We start from the raw sequence: 19,154 nt of genomic DNA on the forward strand, positions 1-19,154 counted from the left end.
ACAACAGCCACACAAAATGGCAACCTGACTTTAAAGGAAGAATATGGAGTTATTCCTAACATAGCCATAATTTCTTCTGTAGCCCTCTGCTGGACAAAACGTAATAATACCATGGTGTCACTTTCTGCCTATTTGTTGCCATCCATCTTTCATTAGATTTCCTGGGTTGCACTGAGGTTCCCGTGGCGACCATCAAGAAGGAAATGGAGAGCAAAGGCGCCGCCAGTCGACGCCTGCTGCTCCATGAAGTCCCCACCGGGGAAGTCTGGGTCAAACTAGACCTGCAGCTCTATGAGCCGACGGCCAAATGACGAATGAGACTTCTGAACTATTGTGTGATTTCAGATCACAAAGTGCCTTCACATACTAGCGACCTTGTCCTGGAAATGTGAATACGATTGGCAGTACACTGGATTTTTTTTTTTTTTTTTTTTTTTTTAACTACATATAAACACAACCTCTGTGGACTTTTTATTTGTACTTACAGGCCACAATAGGTACACCTACACCATCTTTTCACAGTTAAGACTTTATTCCAGATATAATCATGCCCAATGTCAGAGAGATATTTATCACTGTAATAATTGATGTTGTGCCCGGTGAGAGGAGATAACGTGCTTGTATTTGTACAAACAGGTGAGTTCTCGCTTGTGCACAAAATGCAGACGGCATCGATGTGTAAAAAGTCAATGTTGGATGAATAAAGTGTACATGATGTACAGTCCTCCACATATTCATGTTGGGGCTTTGTTATTAATACCGCTAGTGTGTATGCGTGTGTAATACTGACAGGTGGCAACTGGCTTGATCAAGCAGACTTGGTTGATATAAGGAGAAGAAAGCGCTACTCATCTGGAGAACGAGCAGCCGGCGTGATGGCACGTCCCGTCCAGTATGGAGGACTCGCGTATGTGGTACATTATGTCCAGGCTGTACAACACATGACACATTATTATTATTAATGTTATGTTCATCTAATCTTTTTTGAATATATAAATTAGGGCTGTCAAAGTTAAAGCGTAAATAGATTAATCACAGAAAAATGTCGCATCAATCATACATTTTCGCATATTAATTGCACTATTTTTTATTTTTTTTTACCGCACTTGAGTCTTGAACGTAACCGCAGATGGTTACATTGAAGGCTGCGCAGGTCAGTGATTAGGTCAATGCACGGCATTTCCTACGCCTGTTGTTCCAAAATGAGCAGGGTGACTCCAGTTGGTGTGCTCGGTGGTAAATTTTGCTTTAAAAAACACCCCGACGGGACTTTAGATAAACAAAAGTAATTTGTGTTTAATTAATTAATAATTCCTGAATTGCACCCAACTGATATGATGCTGTTACGTTTTGAGCAATCCACGCATGCATGCAATTGGGTACAAGCATTTAATCAATGTTTGCAAATGACATTCAGATAATAAAATGCGTTAATGTCAAAATATTACGGCATTTTGTATTTGTTTTATATTAGGCGAATACGCAAGTAATTTAGCTGATTAATCGTGATTAATCAAAATTAAAAAGTGTGATTAATCAGATTAAAAGTTTTAATCGTTTGACAGCACTAATATAAATTAACATTGCTGTTAGAATTATGTGGTGTCAAACTGACTGAAAATTGTTTAGATTTGCCTTTAATAATGTTTTTTTTTTAAACTTATGTGTAATGATATGATTCTATGTTAAGACACTGATTTTGTATAAAAGTTGTACCAGGTCCTCTCGCAGCTCGTGCTGCACTTTGCTGACTCGACAGGGAGTAAGCTAATCGCAGGCGTCGCATCATCACCATCTTGGGCTTTGCTCTGTCTGATCCACTTGTACTGACACCCTAAATGGAAATTTATAAATATAAGAAAATATTGTATGTATATATATTCTATATGATGTGTGATTGCGGATTGAAAAAAGTGGCTACCTGCTTCACAGCGAGCATTAACTATCTTGGACCTCTCGAATAATACTTCCTTCGCCTTCAGCTCAGCAGTCCTCAGCTGTGTGTGGCAATGTTGTCAGCAGGGCATACAAACAATCAAAATCATGTAAATGCGACTCACCTTGCACTTGTGTGGCTTTTTCCCGTGGAGGAGATACGGATTGTATTGGTTAAGGTCACACATATCCAGAAAGACGTAACCCTGAAAGCGAGAGTCAACATGAGCACCAAATGCACACCTCGGGACATCCGTCGGCTAAACTTCAACACACCTTGGTGTTCCCGTGATTTAGATATAGCTGGTACAAGTTCTGGCGCATCTTGATCTCAACCGGGTTGCAGACGGCCATGTGGTGGTGGAGCCTCTTTTGGAGCGACCCCCACACGTCCTCATACAGGCACTTGCGCATCATCTCCCTCTTCATGATCTTGGCTTCATCTTGCATGCTCAGGAAAGATACCAGCTCCTCCACGGCAACAAGTGATTTTAACAAAGAAGATTTACCTTACCTAGTCACAGATTTTTGTATTTTTATCAAAAATACTTTATTAGCCGAAAATTTCACTTATTTGCTATTGTGGACCTTTCTGAAACACTGTTAGATGCCACAAGATGGCACTAGCTACCATGTTTAGCCAAAAAAAAAATGACTCTCCATTTTAAATCTTACCTTTTGAGTGTCTAGTAAAGGTCGAATCAATTCATTTACCCCTTCAATTTCATCGTCCATTTTGACCTGAAAGAGAAATGTAAAGCTCAAGTATCTTCTCATCTCAGTGAGGGAATGCGGTATCGTGCCGTACCTGCAGTCTCCTGGTAGGGGTGTAAGAGAGGTTGCCTCGCCGCAGCCTGTATCCTTGTGCCCCCGCGGCGTCATCCCGTTTATTCTGTGTAATGCACCCGCTAGACTTCCTCTTCTTCACTGGCGCACTGGGTCCCGCCTCAGGCGGCAGGCACTTGGACTCTGCCATCTGTAAGCACAATGCGAAGACATTGATCACGTAATGTTAACTATAACTTTGTAGTGATGAGGGGGGGGGGGGGGGGGGTGAACCAATATTAATGTTAAAAAATATATACTTCTAAAGCAGCCCCAAACATGACACAGCAATAATATGACATGACTATTTTTAATTTGTAGTACATACACTACAAAGTGTCATTATCATACCTCAGATGCCAGAAGTCCGATACTGAACGGTATGTGGTAGGTGATGACACCATCTTTGCTCCTTTTTGGCCGGGGCATGTCTGAAAAGACAATACAGGGTGAACCAAAAGCAAATATGCACTTCAAAATCTGGTACATTTGATTAAATTTTCACTCATTTATTTAAAAGTTTCAAGACATTACTTATGTGGTTAAGGTTTCCAATCGTGATTCAAGGGTTTCAAAGTAAGGTTTCAAGACAGGGTTCCAGTTTCAAAATAGGAGTTTCTAGCTAGGCTTCATGATTTAAATTAAAAGTTTGCAGTTTCAAGCCAGGGTTAGGGTTCCAAATATAGGGATTTCATTCAAGATTTAGGACCTCTACGAAAGATGTATGGGTTCAAAATAGGCTTTAAAACAGGGTTTCAAGTCAGGATTAAACTTAAACTAAGTGGCTAGGGTTTGCTATTAGGGGGTTCAAATCAAGTCAAGTCTAAAACAAGTGATAAGGTTTCAAATAACAGGTTAAGGAGTTCAAGTGCAGAGGTGAATTCCTTTCTTATACATTTAACAGCATGCCTGTTTGCTTACCTTTCTTTCTCCCATGCCTCCTTCTTTTCAAATAAGATAATTTAAAAACTGTATACCTACTGTTGATCCACACTGTATTATTAGAAATGACATAAAATGTTTACATTTTAATAAGTAAAAGCAAAAAAATATGTTGGCCATTAGCTTATAATGCTGGCTCCTAAGTCATCATTACCAGCTTTAGCTGCTTTAAATGTCTGTTATTTCTCTTCAACCTCACATGATATAAATACAAAATACATTGCATTATATTTTATATTATGATATAAAATGTTCAATTGGTTCAGCTATTAACTAACCCTATAAAAAAGGAAACTAATCAAAGTTACTAGCCTGATAAGCTATCCGTGTCGCCTACGATGACATAGTTCCCGCCGCTTCCAAACCAAGGTCCCCCATGATGCATTGCGACACTGTCTTGAAGTTCGATGCATTTACAAGTCTAGCGAAAACTAAAAGAAACACTCAAGTTTTGAGGCTTGAGCATATTTTGGACTATATGTCCAAACGCCTGTTATTTTGGTCGAACTTTTCAGCCGAAGTGAGAGAAATTTTATCACGTTCTTCCTTCTTCGTGCAAGTTTTTTGATTGAGTGCGCACGCCGAGTTGCCGTGACAACTTCGTGACGTCACACTTTGCGCCACAGGCCAGTAAAGTCTTTCAACCAGCTTTGGAACAATTCTAATACAGTATAGACTACTTAGTAGAAACAAGTCTCTATTCCTTCATACATGGTATGGAAAAGTAATTTATCATATTTGTAATTTATTTGATTAATCTGTTAATATGCTGTCTTGTGAAAAATTCATGTCTGTTCACAATTTTCCAGTTGCTTTCAAGACCTGTAATGTACTAGTACGTGCTATTCCGAATGATATGATTCAATTTATGGCAATCCATTTAAAATATGATACGACTGTTTTAACAGCACCTGTTTTGAACCTTGGATGGAACGGAATTAACAGACACGAAATGTAATGTAAATGTAATAAGCATATACGCCAGATTCTACAAAAAAAAAACAAAATTGTGTCGAGAGGAAAGTTTTTCTGTAATTCTAAAATTACGGGTATAAATTGGAAAAGGGTGTGGCTTTTACCTTGTAAATATTGTATCACTAAAGCCAAGGGAATACATCTCAATATTTTGCACAATATCCTACTAATTATTTTATATCCAAATTTTCCAATATTAGTAACCTTTGTTCTTACTGTGGAAATGACATTGAAGTAGTTTCTCATTTATTATTTGACTGTGTGATCACTAAATAATGTTGGTCTGATATAGTTTTTTTTTTTGTTTGTTTGTTTGTTTTAAGCCTCTAAAACCACAATCTTAATCTAAAACATGTATAGTTTGCTATAGTAACTCAGAAGACAACAATTTTTATTTATTTATTTATTTATTTATTTATTTATTTATTTATTTATTTTTTATTGATGCAAAGTTTTTTATTCACAAATAAAAAAATTCCAAGTCCTATCCCGTATTTGTGTCTCTTCTTTTGGAATTGAAATCCATTCTCAAATTAATCAACAACTAGAAAAGTAGTAAATTGTTGAATCTCTTAATGTTTTGGGGTTTTTTTTTGTTTCTATGATGCTTCACTTGTGTAATATCCAAAGATGGTTTGCATGTGAAATGTCTATTTTATTTATTTTTATTTATTTATTTATTTTATTGTACTTATCTTTAAAATGAACAGCGATCTGCAAGATATGTTCTTGGATGTAATTTTGTGTTGAATTGTGGTAATAAAAGCATTTTAAAATAACAAAATAAAAAAAAGGTATTTCAACAAAACTTTAAAGCTAGGAACAATTCCTCCCTAAATGTTAAATTTTATTTTGATTTTAAATTTTAAAAGGTCATTCCAGAAAAAGGTTTATTCCTATAACAAAACATAAATATTGTATGTATTATGTTCAATTACGCATTTGTGTCCCACTTGGTGTTAATTCTTCACAAACAAAAGAAAGAATAAAAAGTATTAAAAGAAAAAATGTAACGTGTCAGTGATTTGGAATTCTCATTTTGTGCCAGTAAACTTTCCCGATACATACAAATCTTGTAATTAGCTAATTAATTACGTCATCCAGATAAGTGACGCGTGGTTATGGCATCACCTGACTGCACCTTATTCATCCTCAACTTCAGGAGCCGAAAAGGAAAATGAATCAGACGCGCAGTCGACTGAGCGAGAGTCTTCACAAGCTCGTCGTCCTGAATTAATGCGGCCCCGTTTGGCACCTCGGGCGTCCTGCAGGTGTCTCCGTCCCGTCCGATCAAGTCCTGCACACGCTGCAGACGGACAGCGATCATCTGATCATGTGAGTGCGTCAAAGGCGTCAGGACATCATCGTCATCCCAAGTCAACATTTTTTTTTTTTTTTTTTTGGCTTTTCTATTTGCCGATTTTTGTTGGGTTTTCACTGCCGGGAAGGAAAATCGGCTCACATGGATTGGTTCACATCTTTAGCAGCGTGTATCGTCCTGCTGTGGATTTTCTGCTTCATAGACGGTAAGGCGCATTTATTGTGAAAGCATGTAACGTTTGTGAAAAGCATTGAACCTGAGTGCAAAAAAATATGAGCTACATAACATTTTAGTTTAGTTTTTAAAGATGCACAATATAGTTGTTTTTCTTATCCAACTATCTTGCATCTCGACTTCATACTTTCATTTTTGGTTTAGTTTGCAAGGTGTGGTCTTATGAAAGCAAATGCTCTTGTGACTCAGGATGTGCAAAAATACATGAAGTTAACTTTATTTTAACCTTCATTTTAGCGATTTAGTATTAAAATGTAATAGTCCAGGTTGCACAAAATCAACTCCTTTTACTCAAAAGTAAAACAGTACAGACTCTGAAATAAGTGCACACGTAAAACATACAGATTAATTTAGGTATATACACAATAATTGTTTTCAGATTTGTAATGATTCATCAACACATAATCAATCATCAAATTAATATTTTTGATAATCGGTTAATCATTTAGATAATTTAAGTAAGAAAGGAAGAAATTATCCAAATCCTCAGAAATTCAGCTTCTCAACATCAAATATTCTCTGATTTCTCTTGCCCTCCATAAAAGACTGATTATCTTTGTGGTGAATCAAAACATTTGCTATAACAATGATCAACACTTTTGCCTGTTTTCCGACATCTTACGGTCCAACTAAATCATAATTAATTTATGTCCTGTCTTTTAATAAATAGGGATGGTTATTTTATCCAATTAATCGATTAATTGGCAAAATAATTTACATTAATCGATTATTAAAATAATTATTAGTTGTACTCCTAATTATCTCGAAAGAAAGCAAAAACCATCCACATAAAACCCTCTTTTATTAACTCTTGTAGTGTTTGTACTGAGACGTGACAAAAGCTAGGCTACATTGCTAGGTTCCATGTCCCGTGCCATCAAAATGTGTTCCCATAACTTTGTTAATGTGAACTAGCAAAAAAGAATGCGGAATTAATTAGCTAATGATGATGACAAAAAACACACCTTGGGGTAAAAGCAAAAACCATCCACATAAAACCCTCTTTTATTAACTTTTGTAGTGTTTGTACTGAGATGTGACAAAAGCTAGCCTACGTTGCTAGCTTCCATGTCCTGTGCCATCAAAATGTGTTCCCATAACTTTCTTAATGTGAACTAGAAAAAAAGAATGCGGAATTAGCTAATGATGATGACAAAAAACACACCTTGCCTACAACTAGTTTTCTAGAATAAATTAGATGGGCAATTTTGGAATGCTAGAAGTGGTTTAGTGGTTTTTAGGCTAGCTAGTAGCTAACACTTTGCTACAAATCAGTCTCTGGGGTGATATCATTAACCAGTTCTTTTAAATACTTCCTGGTTCACGGGAGGTTTTATAAATTATCTTATTTTAACAAAGGCATAGAATTTACAGTTTTTTTTCAAATAGAAGAAAAATCACAAGACAATTAAATACATGCAGATAGCTTAATTTCCTAGTTTAAAAGTTGCTATGACTTTGTACTCAAACGATGTGCTTTGCGTGCTCCGGTGACTTTCCATGAGACTTTAATGCCACCTGACGTTAGTCACCGCATCAGATTAGACTACAATCTGACCCGGCCACTTCCTAATCTCTCCTTTCTCGGCCAGGCAACGCCGTTCTGGAGCTGCGTCTGCTCTTCCACGCCCTCACCAAGGCGGCGTGCCACCTGTACCTGGCCCTGCTGCCCCTGCGCCGCGCCGCCGTCCACTTCAGTGACTGCGTGCGCCACCTCCTGGCCAGCAGTCAGCAGCAGGGCCAGGGCCCGGCCCCGCCGTCCGGGTACCCGCACTGGCACGGCGCGCCGCCGGCGGGCCGCACCTGCACGCTGCACCTCCTGGAGGGCGCATGCGTGCTGTGCGAGACCATGCCCAACCTGATGGCGGCGGCGCTAAGCGTGGGCGCCGCGCTGTGCCACGGGCTGCAGGGCGGCGCCTACGTGCTGGCGGCCACGCTGCGCGCAATCCAGCTTAACCTCTTCTCGCAGATGAACGGCGAGCGCGAGCGCTGGGACAAGGAGCGCCACCGCGCCAAGGAGAGCGAGAAGAGGCTCAACTCCAAAGTGCTGGAGTACATCTCCGTCTTTTGCCAGGACCCCGTCAGCGCCCTGCGGATCAAAGTGGACGTGCCGCCCGTGTACAGATAATCCTTGGCACGGGCGCCTGCATGCCCGACGCTACGCTAGGTACACCTGCTGAAGAAACAAGCGCCACCTTTGTGAATAAAATAAAAACCTCAACTATACACCACTCAATAATTGATGCCCCCCTTAAAAAGTTTATAATTCTCCATAGATGCCACAAAATGGCAGCAAAGTAGCTCCTTGGCGCCAAGATGCTTTTAGACTAAGCATAAAAAGCAGATGAAGTTTGTCAGAAAAGTTGCCAGAACTGGTTTAATGAAAAATATATTTAAAATCCAAACTAGAAGTTACCACCTGGACTTTACGGGCCTTTTCACACTGCACTTAGTTTTCTTGGTTAGCTAGCTAGCTATGCCTACATCTAAAAAAAAAGCATCTTCTCTTTGGATATAGTGCACTGGTGTGGCCACTTTAGAGCGCCTCCTTGACAGCCACGAGTGCACGCACATCACGGTCAGAAGGCGGAAGAGCGAATTAAAAAAAAAAAGAAGCTTTGATCAATATTGACAGCTAAAGTTAAAGCTGAAGCTAGTGAATCTGTTCGTCGCCCAAATAAGGTTGCAAAAGTGCTAAAAATAATAATATTTTGATCTTCACACAGCTAAATAATCTGTCTTCATAATAATGAATATATTTTAGCGGCGCAGCTGTACCTAGCACAGCCTCCGGTGGCACTCAATGAGGCCTTTGAACTGCATTGTGGGTCGGTCGTTCAGTCGGTTGACAGTGATGAACTCTGAACTTTGCCCTCTGGTTCTCATTCAACGACGACGTCCAAGCGAAAACGAAGAAAAATGATGGTTCATCCATGGTGCATTTTGTTATGCTTGTTTTACATTTACTGATATGTAAAGAAGTTAAAAAATAAATAAAAGTCTCAAACGTAAACAGTCCTGATGTGGTGTATTTGATATACATACATTTGTAATATCACAAGAAAATATAATTTTGGGAGAGGAAAGAGTAGGTTGATAACTACATAGAATAAAAACTTCAGTCTGATGACATAACATTCCTTCATACAAAAATATAGCAAGACAAAAGGCATACTTCACTTTTTAAAATGTCACTGGCTTGAATGCAATCATAAACATCTTCAGATCTCTTCTGATACCGAAAACAGTGGCGCAGGAAGAACGACGACGACGGCATGGAGGAGGAGCAAGGGGTCAAGTAGAGGTGAGAGGATGAATGTGGTCTGGGTGTTGAGCTTGGACATGCTCCAGTGGAGACTAAAGTCTTGCGTCAGGTTCAGTCTGGAGCATCTAGGGACGGATTTGTCCAGCTAGAGACGAGGACAACACGTCAGTCTGCTTACAAGGCAAGCACCAATCAACACAACTAAAGTCAACCTGTTTGCCGCAGAGGATACATTTCAACCCAACCTGACAACTTTCTTGAAATAGATGTTACGTTGATTGAAAACCTTGAATCTGTTAAACATTCCGGGTCAAATTGACCCATAGTATAATTATTTATGTATTTATTTATTTATTTATTTGATGTGAAACATCTCATCAGTTGAATTTGTTCACTTCAATATTTTCAATTAAATGTCAATGCTTTCGCAACATTAAACATAGCCGAATCATAGTCAAATCGACCCAGTTTTAATTTGAAGGTACAAGTAAGTAATTTTTTCGCTATGAAACTTCTCATCAATTAAAATGGTTTTCTTTCACATATTTTCAATTAAATTGGTTACTTATATTTATCAGAATGATTTGGGAACATTAAATACAACCCGGGTCAAACTGACCCATTTTAATATTAGATTTTTGCAATGAAAATTTATCAACAGACAATTATAATGGTTCATTTTGACATCTTTGCATTGAAAACTGTTAATCATGGGCTAAAATTCATTATCAGGGTCTTATTGGAACATGGAATGTAACCCGGGTCAAAATGACTCATTTAAAAGGTAACTACAAATAGTAGTACAGTATTTCATGATGGAACTTATTAAAAGTGGTTCATTTGAAGTATTTGCAATGAAAGTGGTTCATAACGTTGATTGGGACGCCCTTTTATCATTACATATAGCCTGGGTCAAATTGACCCGGGAACATGATTGCTGTTCCTGAGAAACCAATCAAATAGGAGTGTTGAGCATTCTTACAAAGTGTGCGTTCTATTCGTCTCACAGCGTCTTTATCCACACTGTACGCCTTCCCTGACCTGTAAACGGCAAACAAGACAAAAGTGTCAAGCAGGCTGTAGACAAAATGAGCTTAAGAAGCCAAACAGGTTTTTCCCCCGGCTAATCTCATTACTCACGCCTTCAACTTTGTCACAGCCGCCAGCCTCCGCAGGGCCGCCAGGACGTTCTTCTGGACGTCGGATGAGAGGGTCTCGTAGGTTTGCAGGTCGCCTGCCGACGGGGGACGCAAGAGAAGACGGCACTCAGCTCTGTGACATCCGCGAATGGCGGCGGTCGCGCTCTTTACCTGAGATGATGAGCTTGGTCGCCAGACTCCTCACAGCGGGTAGGAAGTCCTGCTCCATGATCACGTGAGCGTCCTGCTCACTGAGGAACCTCAACATGACCTTGATGACAAACCCAAGATAAAAACAACCGTAATCCACCTGTTCACTAACATTTAAACTCGCCTGTTATGACCACAGAAAGCAAAATATACCAGGTAGGAGTCGATGAAGGGTTTCAGAAGCGCCCGCAGGAAGGACATCTCCACAGCGCCGCCCTCAGATGCCGTCACCTCCTGTGAGTCGGTGACGTCGAGGGCACCGCATTTCTTCAAGAGGGAGCAGGCCTCCTCAAAGTCCTGAAAACAGACAATTGCTTAAAATCCATGCTTGGTCCAGTCTTGGTCCAAAGTCGCTTTTCTCGATTGTCAGACATTGTCCTTTTTTCTGTTCTTAATTTGGTTCGCGCCTGTAAAAATTCCTCGACGTCCAGCTAGGACCATGCTAAATGACAGAATAAAAGGCCTATTATGACAAAATAAGACCATAGCAACTGACATCATCAACACAAGGGACAAATACAGGATAGGACTATATCAACTGCATAGCAACTGACATCATCACAAGGGACAAAAAACAGCACCATAACAACACAATAACCCCATGACCCAATCCAGAACCATACAAGGACCATAGCAACTGGATAGCAACTGACAACATCATGATCACAAGGGACAAAAACAGGACAGGATTATAGCAACTGACAACATCATCATCACATAAAGATGACTTGACTTGACAAGGATCAAAAACAGGACCATAACAACACAATGGCCCTATGACCCAACCCAAAACCGTACATAACAACTGGCAACATTATCATCACAAGGGACAAAAACAGCACAATAACAACACAATGACCCCATGACCTAATCCAGAACCTTACAAGAACATAGCAACTGACATCATGATCACAAGGGACAAATACAGGACAGGACTATTGCAACTGACAACATCATCATCATGATTCACAAGAGTCAAAAACAGGACCATAACAACACAATAGCCCCATGACCCAACCCAAAACCATACAGAACCATAGTAACTGCATAACAACTGACAACACCATGATCACAGGGGACAAAAACAGGACAGGAGTTTTGCAACTGACAACATCATCATTATCACTAGGGTCAAGAACAGACCATAACACAATGAACCCATGACCCAAGCCCAAACCATACAACAAGACCATAGCAACTGCATAGCACTGACATCATCATCATAAGGAACAAAAACAGGACCATAACAACACAATGGCCTCATGACCCAACCCAAAACCATACAGGACCATAGTAACTGCATAAAAACTGATATCATGATCACAAGGGACAAAAACAGGAGAGGACTATAGCAACTGACAACATCATCATCACTAGGGTCAAAAACAGGACCATAGCAACACAATGGCCCCATGGCCCAACCCAAAACCATACGATACCATTGCAACAGCATAGCAACTGACAACATCGTCATCACAAGGTCCAAAAACAGGACCATAACAACATAATAGCCCCATTGTCACTTTCCCTCTCTCAGTTTTATGGATTTTCTCAAAAACAACAGTTTACCTCATCAGCTTTGCCAGGAATGAAGATGAATTCATTTCTGAAGACGTCCTGGAGGAAGCAAAAGGACGCAAATATCTCATCTGCGACGACACAAGGGCATCATTTGATTGGACGTTACCATGGTTACCAGTTATACATTCAGCTCCCCTATGCTCACCTCTCCGGCCGCTCCGAGAAAGACTCAAGGCCGTGGCCAGCAGCGCCGGCCGTACAAAAAGGTGCAATGACTGGTTGCGGTAGGACGCCATCATCAACATGGCCGCCGCCATGCTGGCCAAGTTGTCCTCTGCGCTGATTGGCTGCCGACCCGCCGGCACTTCCTCTTCCTCCACGACCAGGAAGACACGTTGCTCCTCGAGGCGAACCGACGGGTAATGGAGAGCCAGGGCCGACGACATCACCTCAAAATCGGGGACGTCTTCTAAAGTGTGACATATTCATTCGGCAGAAAAATAAATTCTTAGGTATTTGTTCTTGGTTACTTCGGGTCTGAGATGGTTGAGTGGGTTCCTCTTGGTATCAGTGCGGTAATCCCGACCAAAATCCCGTAAGTGAGTGTGAATACTTGTGCCAACTCACATTCATCTAATCTGGTTGATCTCGCTCAAAGCTGAAAAGTGCCTCACCCACCTTCTATTTTATTTTTTTTTTTAAGGGCATTAACATTGTACAGCACGGTCTCCTAGTGGTTAGCACTCACAGTTCAAAAGCTCACAGTTTGAATATAACCTATATAGCTCACATTCTGGGTACATCCATCCAGTAATCACTAACTGATACCCCACCGCCACCAGAAACTTTTACAGTTGCATATTCATGCCACACGGTGGCGCCAAAGCACTGTTTTACTATTTGACAGGGCTTTTGCCGCCATCTTGTGACATTTTTGGGTAGGCCAGCAGGAGGTATTATGCTTGGCTGATTGGAACAAGCGTGCTTGTTAGAACATGAAACTTTTCTGCCCCGCAATTAACAGAGGTCCATTCTCTTTGGACCCACCAGGCCAGTTGAGCCGCGCCCCAAAGCTCAGCGCCAACCTCTTCAACCAGAGCGTCCTTTCTGCGAGGCGTCGCCAAGGAAGGCCGGTTTGTATCAGGATCGAGGGCAGCCATTGGAGCAGCAGGCAGGCCATGAGGGACCACGGGCTGGTGAAGGAACCCCGTTCTTGGATTCGAACGATAAGATGAGCCATCCGGTTTAAACAAACCTGCTTCTCCTCTGAGTGCATCTCAGGAACTTCTCTGTAAAGACACGTCAAGGTAGAAAATGGTGAGGATAGAAATACATGTCATGGAGGGAAAAATACAGTAGACTAATCTTGTCCGGCAAGCTAGCAAGGAGGCTAACGCATCGCTAACCTGTCTTATCATCGCTGTCGAATGAAAACCAAAAACCATATGTGCACTTGGATATCTAATGTTCCTATACAAAGCTTTACTTAAGTAAAAGTACAATTATCTTGCCAGAAGTTACCGTGTAAAAGGCCTCATTGGCGTCGTTTTGTGTGTTGGCTAATGAAATAGCTTTAGCTAGCACAGTCTGATGATCATTGTGTTTAAATATTATTATTTTTTTTATATATATACTTTATTTTTTAAAACATTTTTAACAGTACAAACTTATAATGAAGGAGAGGGGAAAAAGAAAAAAAAGAAAGGGGGGGGGACAAAACAGGCAGAGGCTAGAATGTCACAGAAACAGTATGTACAGAAATTTACAAAGCATCAACATTATCAAATTGTTGTGTTTAAATATTATTAATATTATTACGTGTAAAACATAAACATAATTTAACGCTAATATGTCCAAACAGCTTTGTGTGTGTGTGTGTGTGTGTGTGTGTGTGGGGGGGGGGGGGGGGGGGGTGTTGGCTAATGAGCTAGCTAGCAGTCTGGTCATAATCATGTTAAAACTTGTGTTTAAAAAATAGCAACAGTCTGCATATGAATATGTAATATTATAATAATACCGCATGAACAAAATAAAGCGCTAAAATGTCCAAACAGCTTTATTTTTTTTTAACCTCAGCACCATCTATTGGATCATGTAGGGCACTCCCTCACTTGCCCCAAGGTCATAGTCACCTCTTTGTACTAAATTTATAAAAGGTATAAATTAGAAAGAAATCATAAAAAAAAAATCATCACCGCACTTCCCCCACATGTGTCAATGATTACGTGACTCACATGGATATGAGCGGCTCGATTTCCCCTTGACAAAGTTGTCTGGCCGACATGGGCTGACCAAAGTTGACGTACATGCAGCCGTAATCCTCGCCGAGGACCCTGGCGGCCTTCACCATACCCTGCGGACGAGAACACTGACCTCAGGTTACCTTCTCGGGACTCAACGAATGAGAAACCGGGACGCACCAGCGTGCTCTCTTTGGGCTTGGGGATGCCCAGGAGCTCGCGGGCCAGCAGGGATTCTTCCAAAAGTCGGTCGTAGCTCAGGCTGATGGGAACCAAGGTGACGTCGTCAACCTCGCCTTTAAAGTAGGGATCCAGCACCATCTGCAACATACCTGTGATTGAACAGATATGCTATCATGATTTTTATATTTAATACAGAGTAGTGATTAAATTAGGAGCTTATTGATTGAATATGTCTCACCTATCTTGGGCATCAAGGATTTTAGTGAGCGACTCCGAAAGCCTTCGATGTAAAATTCCACCGGTGCGAATCCTGTCTACGGAAAATAACATGAATGCAATTCAGTACATTTGTACATACTCACTGATAACAGAAACATGTCGTACCCTGATAAGGCTTTTCACGTATTCCGACAGCACTTCACAGTACAACCTGTTGGAAGCGATGTCTCGTCGGATGTAGAACGCTCCGCAGCGACGCAGCATCTCGCCCATGAATTTCATCCCTGCCAGAGCTACATGTCACATATGGAAAAAAAACAGCAATGGTGAGTCTCAATTTGTTTTTTTTTTGTTTTTTGCATGAGGGGCAAATGTGGGAGTGCCCCGCCAAAAAGCTATTTCATTTTTTTCCCCCATTATGTTTACTGTTTTTGGAATGATTACTAAACAGTGATTCAGTTGCAACTTTAATGAGTATAAATAAATTTGGGCAGGTTGGGCAGTGCCGTATCTTGTCCACAAGATGAAACTGTGGTGGAAAAAAAACATGTTCATGTTTTTTACAAATGTTATCATTTTACATGTTTTTATAGTTTTGTATTGTTGAGTTTTATTCGTTCTGAAACTTACTCTGATATATCAAATACATTTTCCCTCAATAAATAAAAATGAAATGTTAACAGAATGTGTTTTGAATTTAGGAATGTTTGTTTTTCATACCAATACCAGTTTGAGTATTCACTCGTACTTTTGATATATATAATTTAAGTTAACACAATGACAGAGAAAATTACATTGCATCAAAACTTAATGTAATTATGATTTTAATGTTTTTTAGTTAACCTGTTATATTTTATTGTGCTTTATTTTTAACCGTTGTTTTTAAGCTACACTTAATATAATTGGTTTTTAACCCTCAACTTTAGCACTCTGGGATTTCCCTGAATTATAAAGTGCATAACAAAAAGGTGTATATCATAATAATAATAACTATACTAAGCAATTTCTGGAGAAATTGCGTGGGAATGCTGAAAGCTGAATGCTAATAGCTGAATGCTAAGCTGAACGCTAATAGCTGAATGCTAATGAAGGAAAGAGAAGGATAAATTATATAGTAATTAACTATTAATTACTAGTAATAGTAGTAGTAGTAGAAACAGTAGTAGTATTACTAGTAATTATTAAGTAGTACTTAAATGACAAATACAAACCCATCCACCCACTCTCACGAAGAAGAAATAGATGTTAACTTGTATTATGACTATGTGTGTGCGCTTTTTTACAGAGGATCTAACAAATGAAAATGAAAATTATGATGAAATTAACACTTCCTGTGGTACCTACAAAATAAAAATAAAGAACAATTTATCGAGACACTTCTAGTCACGAGCGCTCGACACTTGCCGTGTGTCTGCTTCGAGGGTGACGTTATATTGTGTGTTGCAAATTTGAAAAAAAAAAAAACTGTACTACTGTATGTGCAAAACTGGTAGCTTGTAAGAGTTCACAATGTGACCTCGAAGCTAACAAAATGGATTAATATAGAAATAAGTTAAATATCAATTAACATTTAATCAAATGGATGTAAAATAACTTGAACAATCACGATTTCAGAAATGTTATTAGGGGAAAAAAAATTCCTAGAGGGAGTCGAATCAGTGACCAAACCCAATGTGTTACGTCTCAACCATACAGCCAGACACTATGCAGTGTGCAAAACTGGTAACTTGTAAGAGGTCACATTGTGAACTCGATTAATATAGAAATAAGTTAAATGTCAAATTACATTTAATCAAATGGATGTAAAATAATCGAACAATCACGATTTCAGAAAATTTTAGTAGGGGAAAAAAAGTCCATTGCTTTAACCACTCAACTATCATGGACATGGAGGTGGTGTGACAATGTATGGTATTGTATTTAGTAATCAAGTGTACAAGTAAAGATGAAAATATGGATTTATTTTGAAGAAATAGTTTTTTAAATGACATTTAACGAAATAGATGTTAACTTGTTCACTATGACTAATCTGAAAAGGAAAAAAAAAAAAAGTTGCTCCAGTCGGGGTTTGAACCGGCACACCATTCGTACGGCTGTCTTTACAATGCACCTGGCACAAGAACTTAACCATGTGAGCTAACCTGAATGAATGAGCATCAGAGCAAATTGGCGTATTTGTAATTTAAAGTGTCATCTGATGCTGAGCATCATCAGTGCTGATTTGGGACACGTGTTTAATCATGTCAGGATAACACATTTCCTGGTATGATAAATCAGTTGGTATACTTAACATCCGTTTACATAATTGCCACGGACACATGTGCAATGTACAGTCGGCGGTGGGATTTGAACCTGCGACCTCCTTCTTACTGTATATGCACTCTCCCAACTGCACCATTGAGCAGTATAAAAAAGCCGGTCTTGATGGTCTGTTGTATGTATGGAAGTGGGCGTGGAAAGTGGGACTTAGAAAGAATTCAGTGTCAGTCCCATTAAAATGAATGGGGAAAAGTTCAGCTTTAACATTAAATTGTGCGAGTACTGTAAATAATGTGGAGTCAGCATTCCCACAATAAGCAAGATGAACGAATCTCAATAACATATGTGGGAATGCTGTTCGTCTGTGTGCCCTGCGATTGGCTGGCGACCGGTCCAGGGTGTACCCTGCCTACTACCCAAAGCCAGCTGAGATAGGCTCCAGCACCCCCCGCGACCCTTGTGAGGAATAAGCGGTCAAGACAATGGATGGATGGATGGATTACGTAGTGTAGTGTAGTATTCGTGTGATTAGTGTGCTTTTAAAGCTCGCATCACGAGGCAAAAAAATCAATCAACGGCTTGTAAGTTGAAAAACTTGTAAGTCTTGTAAGTCAAGATGCTTACCCAGTCCAGAAGCAATGACGGGTAACGGGATGTCGTAGGTAAACATAATGTAGGAGATGACTAAAAAGTCGGTGTAGCTCCTGTGGTTGGGCAGCAGGACGACAGGCGCCTTCTCCGCCGCCTTCCGAAGCTGCAAAGTGCAAAATGTTTCAAAATCCAAACAAAATTTCCATCTGTAAATGTGCGTAAGTAAGACGTCGCCACCATGTGTAGAGCGTCCATGTTGACGTAGATGTTGGAGTAGATGCACTTGAGCACTTTGCTGAGCATGAAGCCCATCAGACGCACGAAACCTAGCTGTAACTTTTGGGACATCTCGTTCAAAATGGCGACGGCCTGCGCTCTCACCAACTCCGGTGACGAGCCTGTCTCCATGGCAACCTGACGAACACGCCATAGTATGGAAATATCCCACTTTTTTTTCTTTTTTTTTTAAGGGGTTGAAAGTTTTTCAAGCCCACCTCGACCATCACGCGGCGTACATCGTGAGACGCCAGCACGGCCGCTTTGAGTTGACTGGCAGAGGGGGGGTTTTTCCCTCTGTAGGGGTGGGGCCTGAAGGTTCTGAGGGCATGGCCTATGTCGCTGCTCCGCCTCCTCTCCGCCAACATGTCCACCATTTCATCATCATCCGCCTCCTGACGGCCTAGTCCCGCATATTTCCAACACTGACAATAACCATATATGTAATTAATACAGAGTAGTGATGACACATATTTTTAGTCATAAAAAAACTGTAAACTTCTATAAAACCACCCAAACTGCTCAATCTTTAAGTGTTGTGCTTGTGTCCGAGACATTTATGCCAAAATGTGATATAAATACATATATTAATGATTAACATGTCGCTATGCGTTTACGTGGCACAGAATGGACGTCGCGAAATACTCAAAATAAGTTAAGCCACTGTGGCAACTTCGAACCTGACTTCTCCTTACCCTGTTTTCCATCTCTTGGTAAGCCTCTCGCCAAACTGAACTACCGACTCCTCCCTGTGGGTTGTTATGAAGCGCAACTCCACCGAAAATACATGCAAACGCTTTAAAAGAGCAAACGTAAAACTAAAACAGCAAAAATCTGCGTGGCAAATGCTAGGAGACCTTCCGCGTCCCGTGACAGAGGCTCCTCTTTCACTTTCGTTATTATTTGTTGTTCCCCTTGAAACGCCCCAAGCCAACGCCCTCGCCTTGGCCACCAGGGGGCAGTATAATACAGACATAAGAATGCTTACATGGAGGCACAAACTCAGGAAGAAAAAAAAA

The 19,154-nt window shown here is 40.3% G+C and overlaps 4 protein-coding genes across 8 annotated transcripts in view; 2 read left to right on the forward strand and 2 right to left on the reverse strand.

Moving 5' to 3' along the window:
- Nucleotides 1-731, forward strand: part of itsn2a (intersectin 2a) — a 34,610-nt gene extending 33,879 nt beyond the window's left edge. For all 5 annotated transcript variants that reach the window (XM_077509834.1, XM_077509835.1, XM_077509836.1 and 2 more), the window contains one exon: nt 157-731. In XM_077509834.1, the coding sequence (XP_077365960.1) occupies nt 157-311 (155 nt within the window). In that variant the 3' untranslated portion in view covers nt 312-731. The remainder of the gene's footprint in view (nt 1-156) is intronic.
- On the reverse strand, nt 514-6,004 carry fam228a (family with sequence similarity 228 member A). Its single transcript, XM_077511457.1, has 9 exons — nt 5,809-6,004; nt 3,112-3,191; nt 2,744-2,911; nt 2,611-2,676; nt 2,212-2,406; nt 2,061-2,141; nt 1,922-1,997; nt 1,717-1,834; nt 514-930 (listed from the first exon to the last, which is right to left on the reverse strand). Exons 1-9 carry the CDS (start codon nt 6,002-6,004, stop codon nt 849-851), a joined length of 1,062 nt encoding a protein of 353 aa, XP_077367583.1. The 3' UTR covers nt 514-848.
- LOC144009906 (uncharacterized) lies at nt 5,843-9,245 on the forward strand. Its single transcript, XM_077509841.1, has 2 exons — nt 5,843-6,203; nt 7,825-9,245. Exons 1-2 carry the CDS (start codon nt 6,140-6,142, stop codon nt 8,358-8,360), a joined length of 600 nt encoding a protein of 199 aa, XP_077365967.1. The 5' UTR covers nt 5,843-6,139; the 3' UTR covers nt 8,361-9,245.
- On the reverse strand, nt 9,242-19,025 carry gnpat2 (glyceronephosphate O-acyltransferase 2). Its single transcript, XM_077509840.1, has 16 exons — nt 18,831-19,025; nt 18,354-18,560; nt 18,097-18,273; nt 17,893-18,022; nt 15,175-15,302; nt 15,029-15,104; nt 14,788-14,939; nt 14,602-14,720; nt 13,415-13,656; nt 12,573-12,836; nt 12,416-12,495; nt 11,000-11,143; nt 10,808-10,907; nt 10,638-10,731; nt 10,480-10,538; nt 9,242-9,642 (listed from the first exon to the last, which is right to left on the reverse strand). Exons 1-16 carry the CDS (start codon nt 18,840-18,842, stop codon nt 9,623-9,625), a joined length of 2,004 nt encoding a protein of 667 aa, XP_077365966.1. The 5' UTR covers nt 18,843-19,025; the 3' UTR covers nt 9,242-9,622.
- Nucleotides 19,026-19,154: the final 129 nt, after the last annotated feature.

The sequence above is a fragment of the Festucalex cinctus genome, chromosome 21 (genome assembly GCF_051991245.1).
Source record: "Festucalex cinctus isolate MCC-2025b chromosome 21, RoL_Fcin_1.0, whole genome shotgun sequence".
NCBI lineage: Eukaryota > Metazoa > Chordata > Actinopteri > Syngnathiformes > Syngnathidae > Festucalex > Festucalex cinctus.

What these genes read in the sequence shown, in the direction of transcription:
- fam228a (XM_077511457.1), bottom strand. Translation starts at nt 6,004, where the DNA reads ATGATCGCTGTCCGTCTGCAGCGTGTGCAGGACTTGATCGGACGGGAC. An exon ending in GATGAATAAGGTGCAGTCAG is followed by an intron (nt 3,192 to 5,808) that starts GTGATGCCATAA and finishes TTGTCTTTTCAG; the next exon opens with ACATGCCCCGGCCAAAAAGG. An exon ending in CTTTACTAGACACTCAAAAG is followed by an intron (nt 2,407 to 2,610) that starts GTAAGATTTAAA and finishes GTTGCCGTGGAG; the next exon opens with GAGCTGGTATCTTTCCTGAG.
- LOC144009906 (XM_077509841.1), top strand. Translation starts at nt 6,140, where the DNA reads ATGGATTGGTTCACATCTTTAGCAGCGTGTATCGTCCTGCTGTGGATT. An exon ending in GATTTTCTGCTTCATAGACG is followed by an intron (nt 6,204 to 7,824) that starts GTAAGGCGCATT and finishes TTTCTCGGCCAG; the next exon opens with GCAACGCCGTTCTGGAGCTG.
- gnpat2 (XM_077509840.1), bottom strand. An exon ending in TTCTCGGAGCGGCCGGAGAG is followed by an intron (nt 12,496 to 12,572) that starts GTGAGCATAGGG and finishes GTGTCGTCGCAG; the next exon opens with ATGAGATATTTGCGTCCTTT. An exon ending in ACGAATAGAACGCACACTTT is followed by an intron (nt 9,643 to 10,479) that starts GTAAGAATGCTC and finishes CCTCGTCTCTAG; the next exon opens with CTGGACAAATCCGTCCCTAG.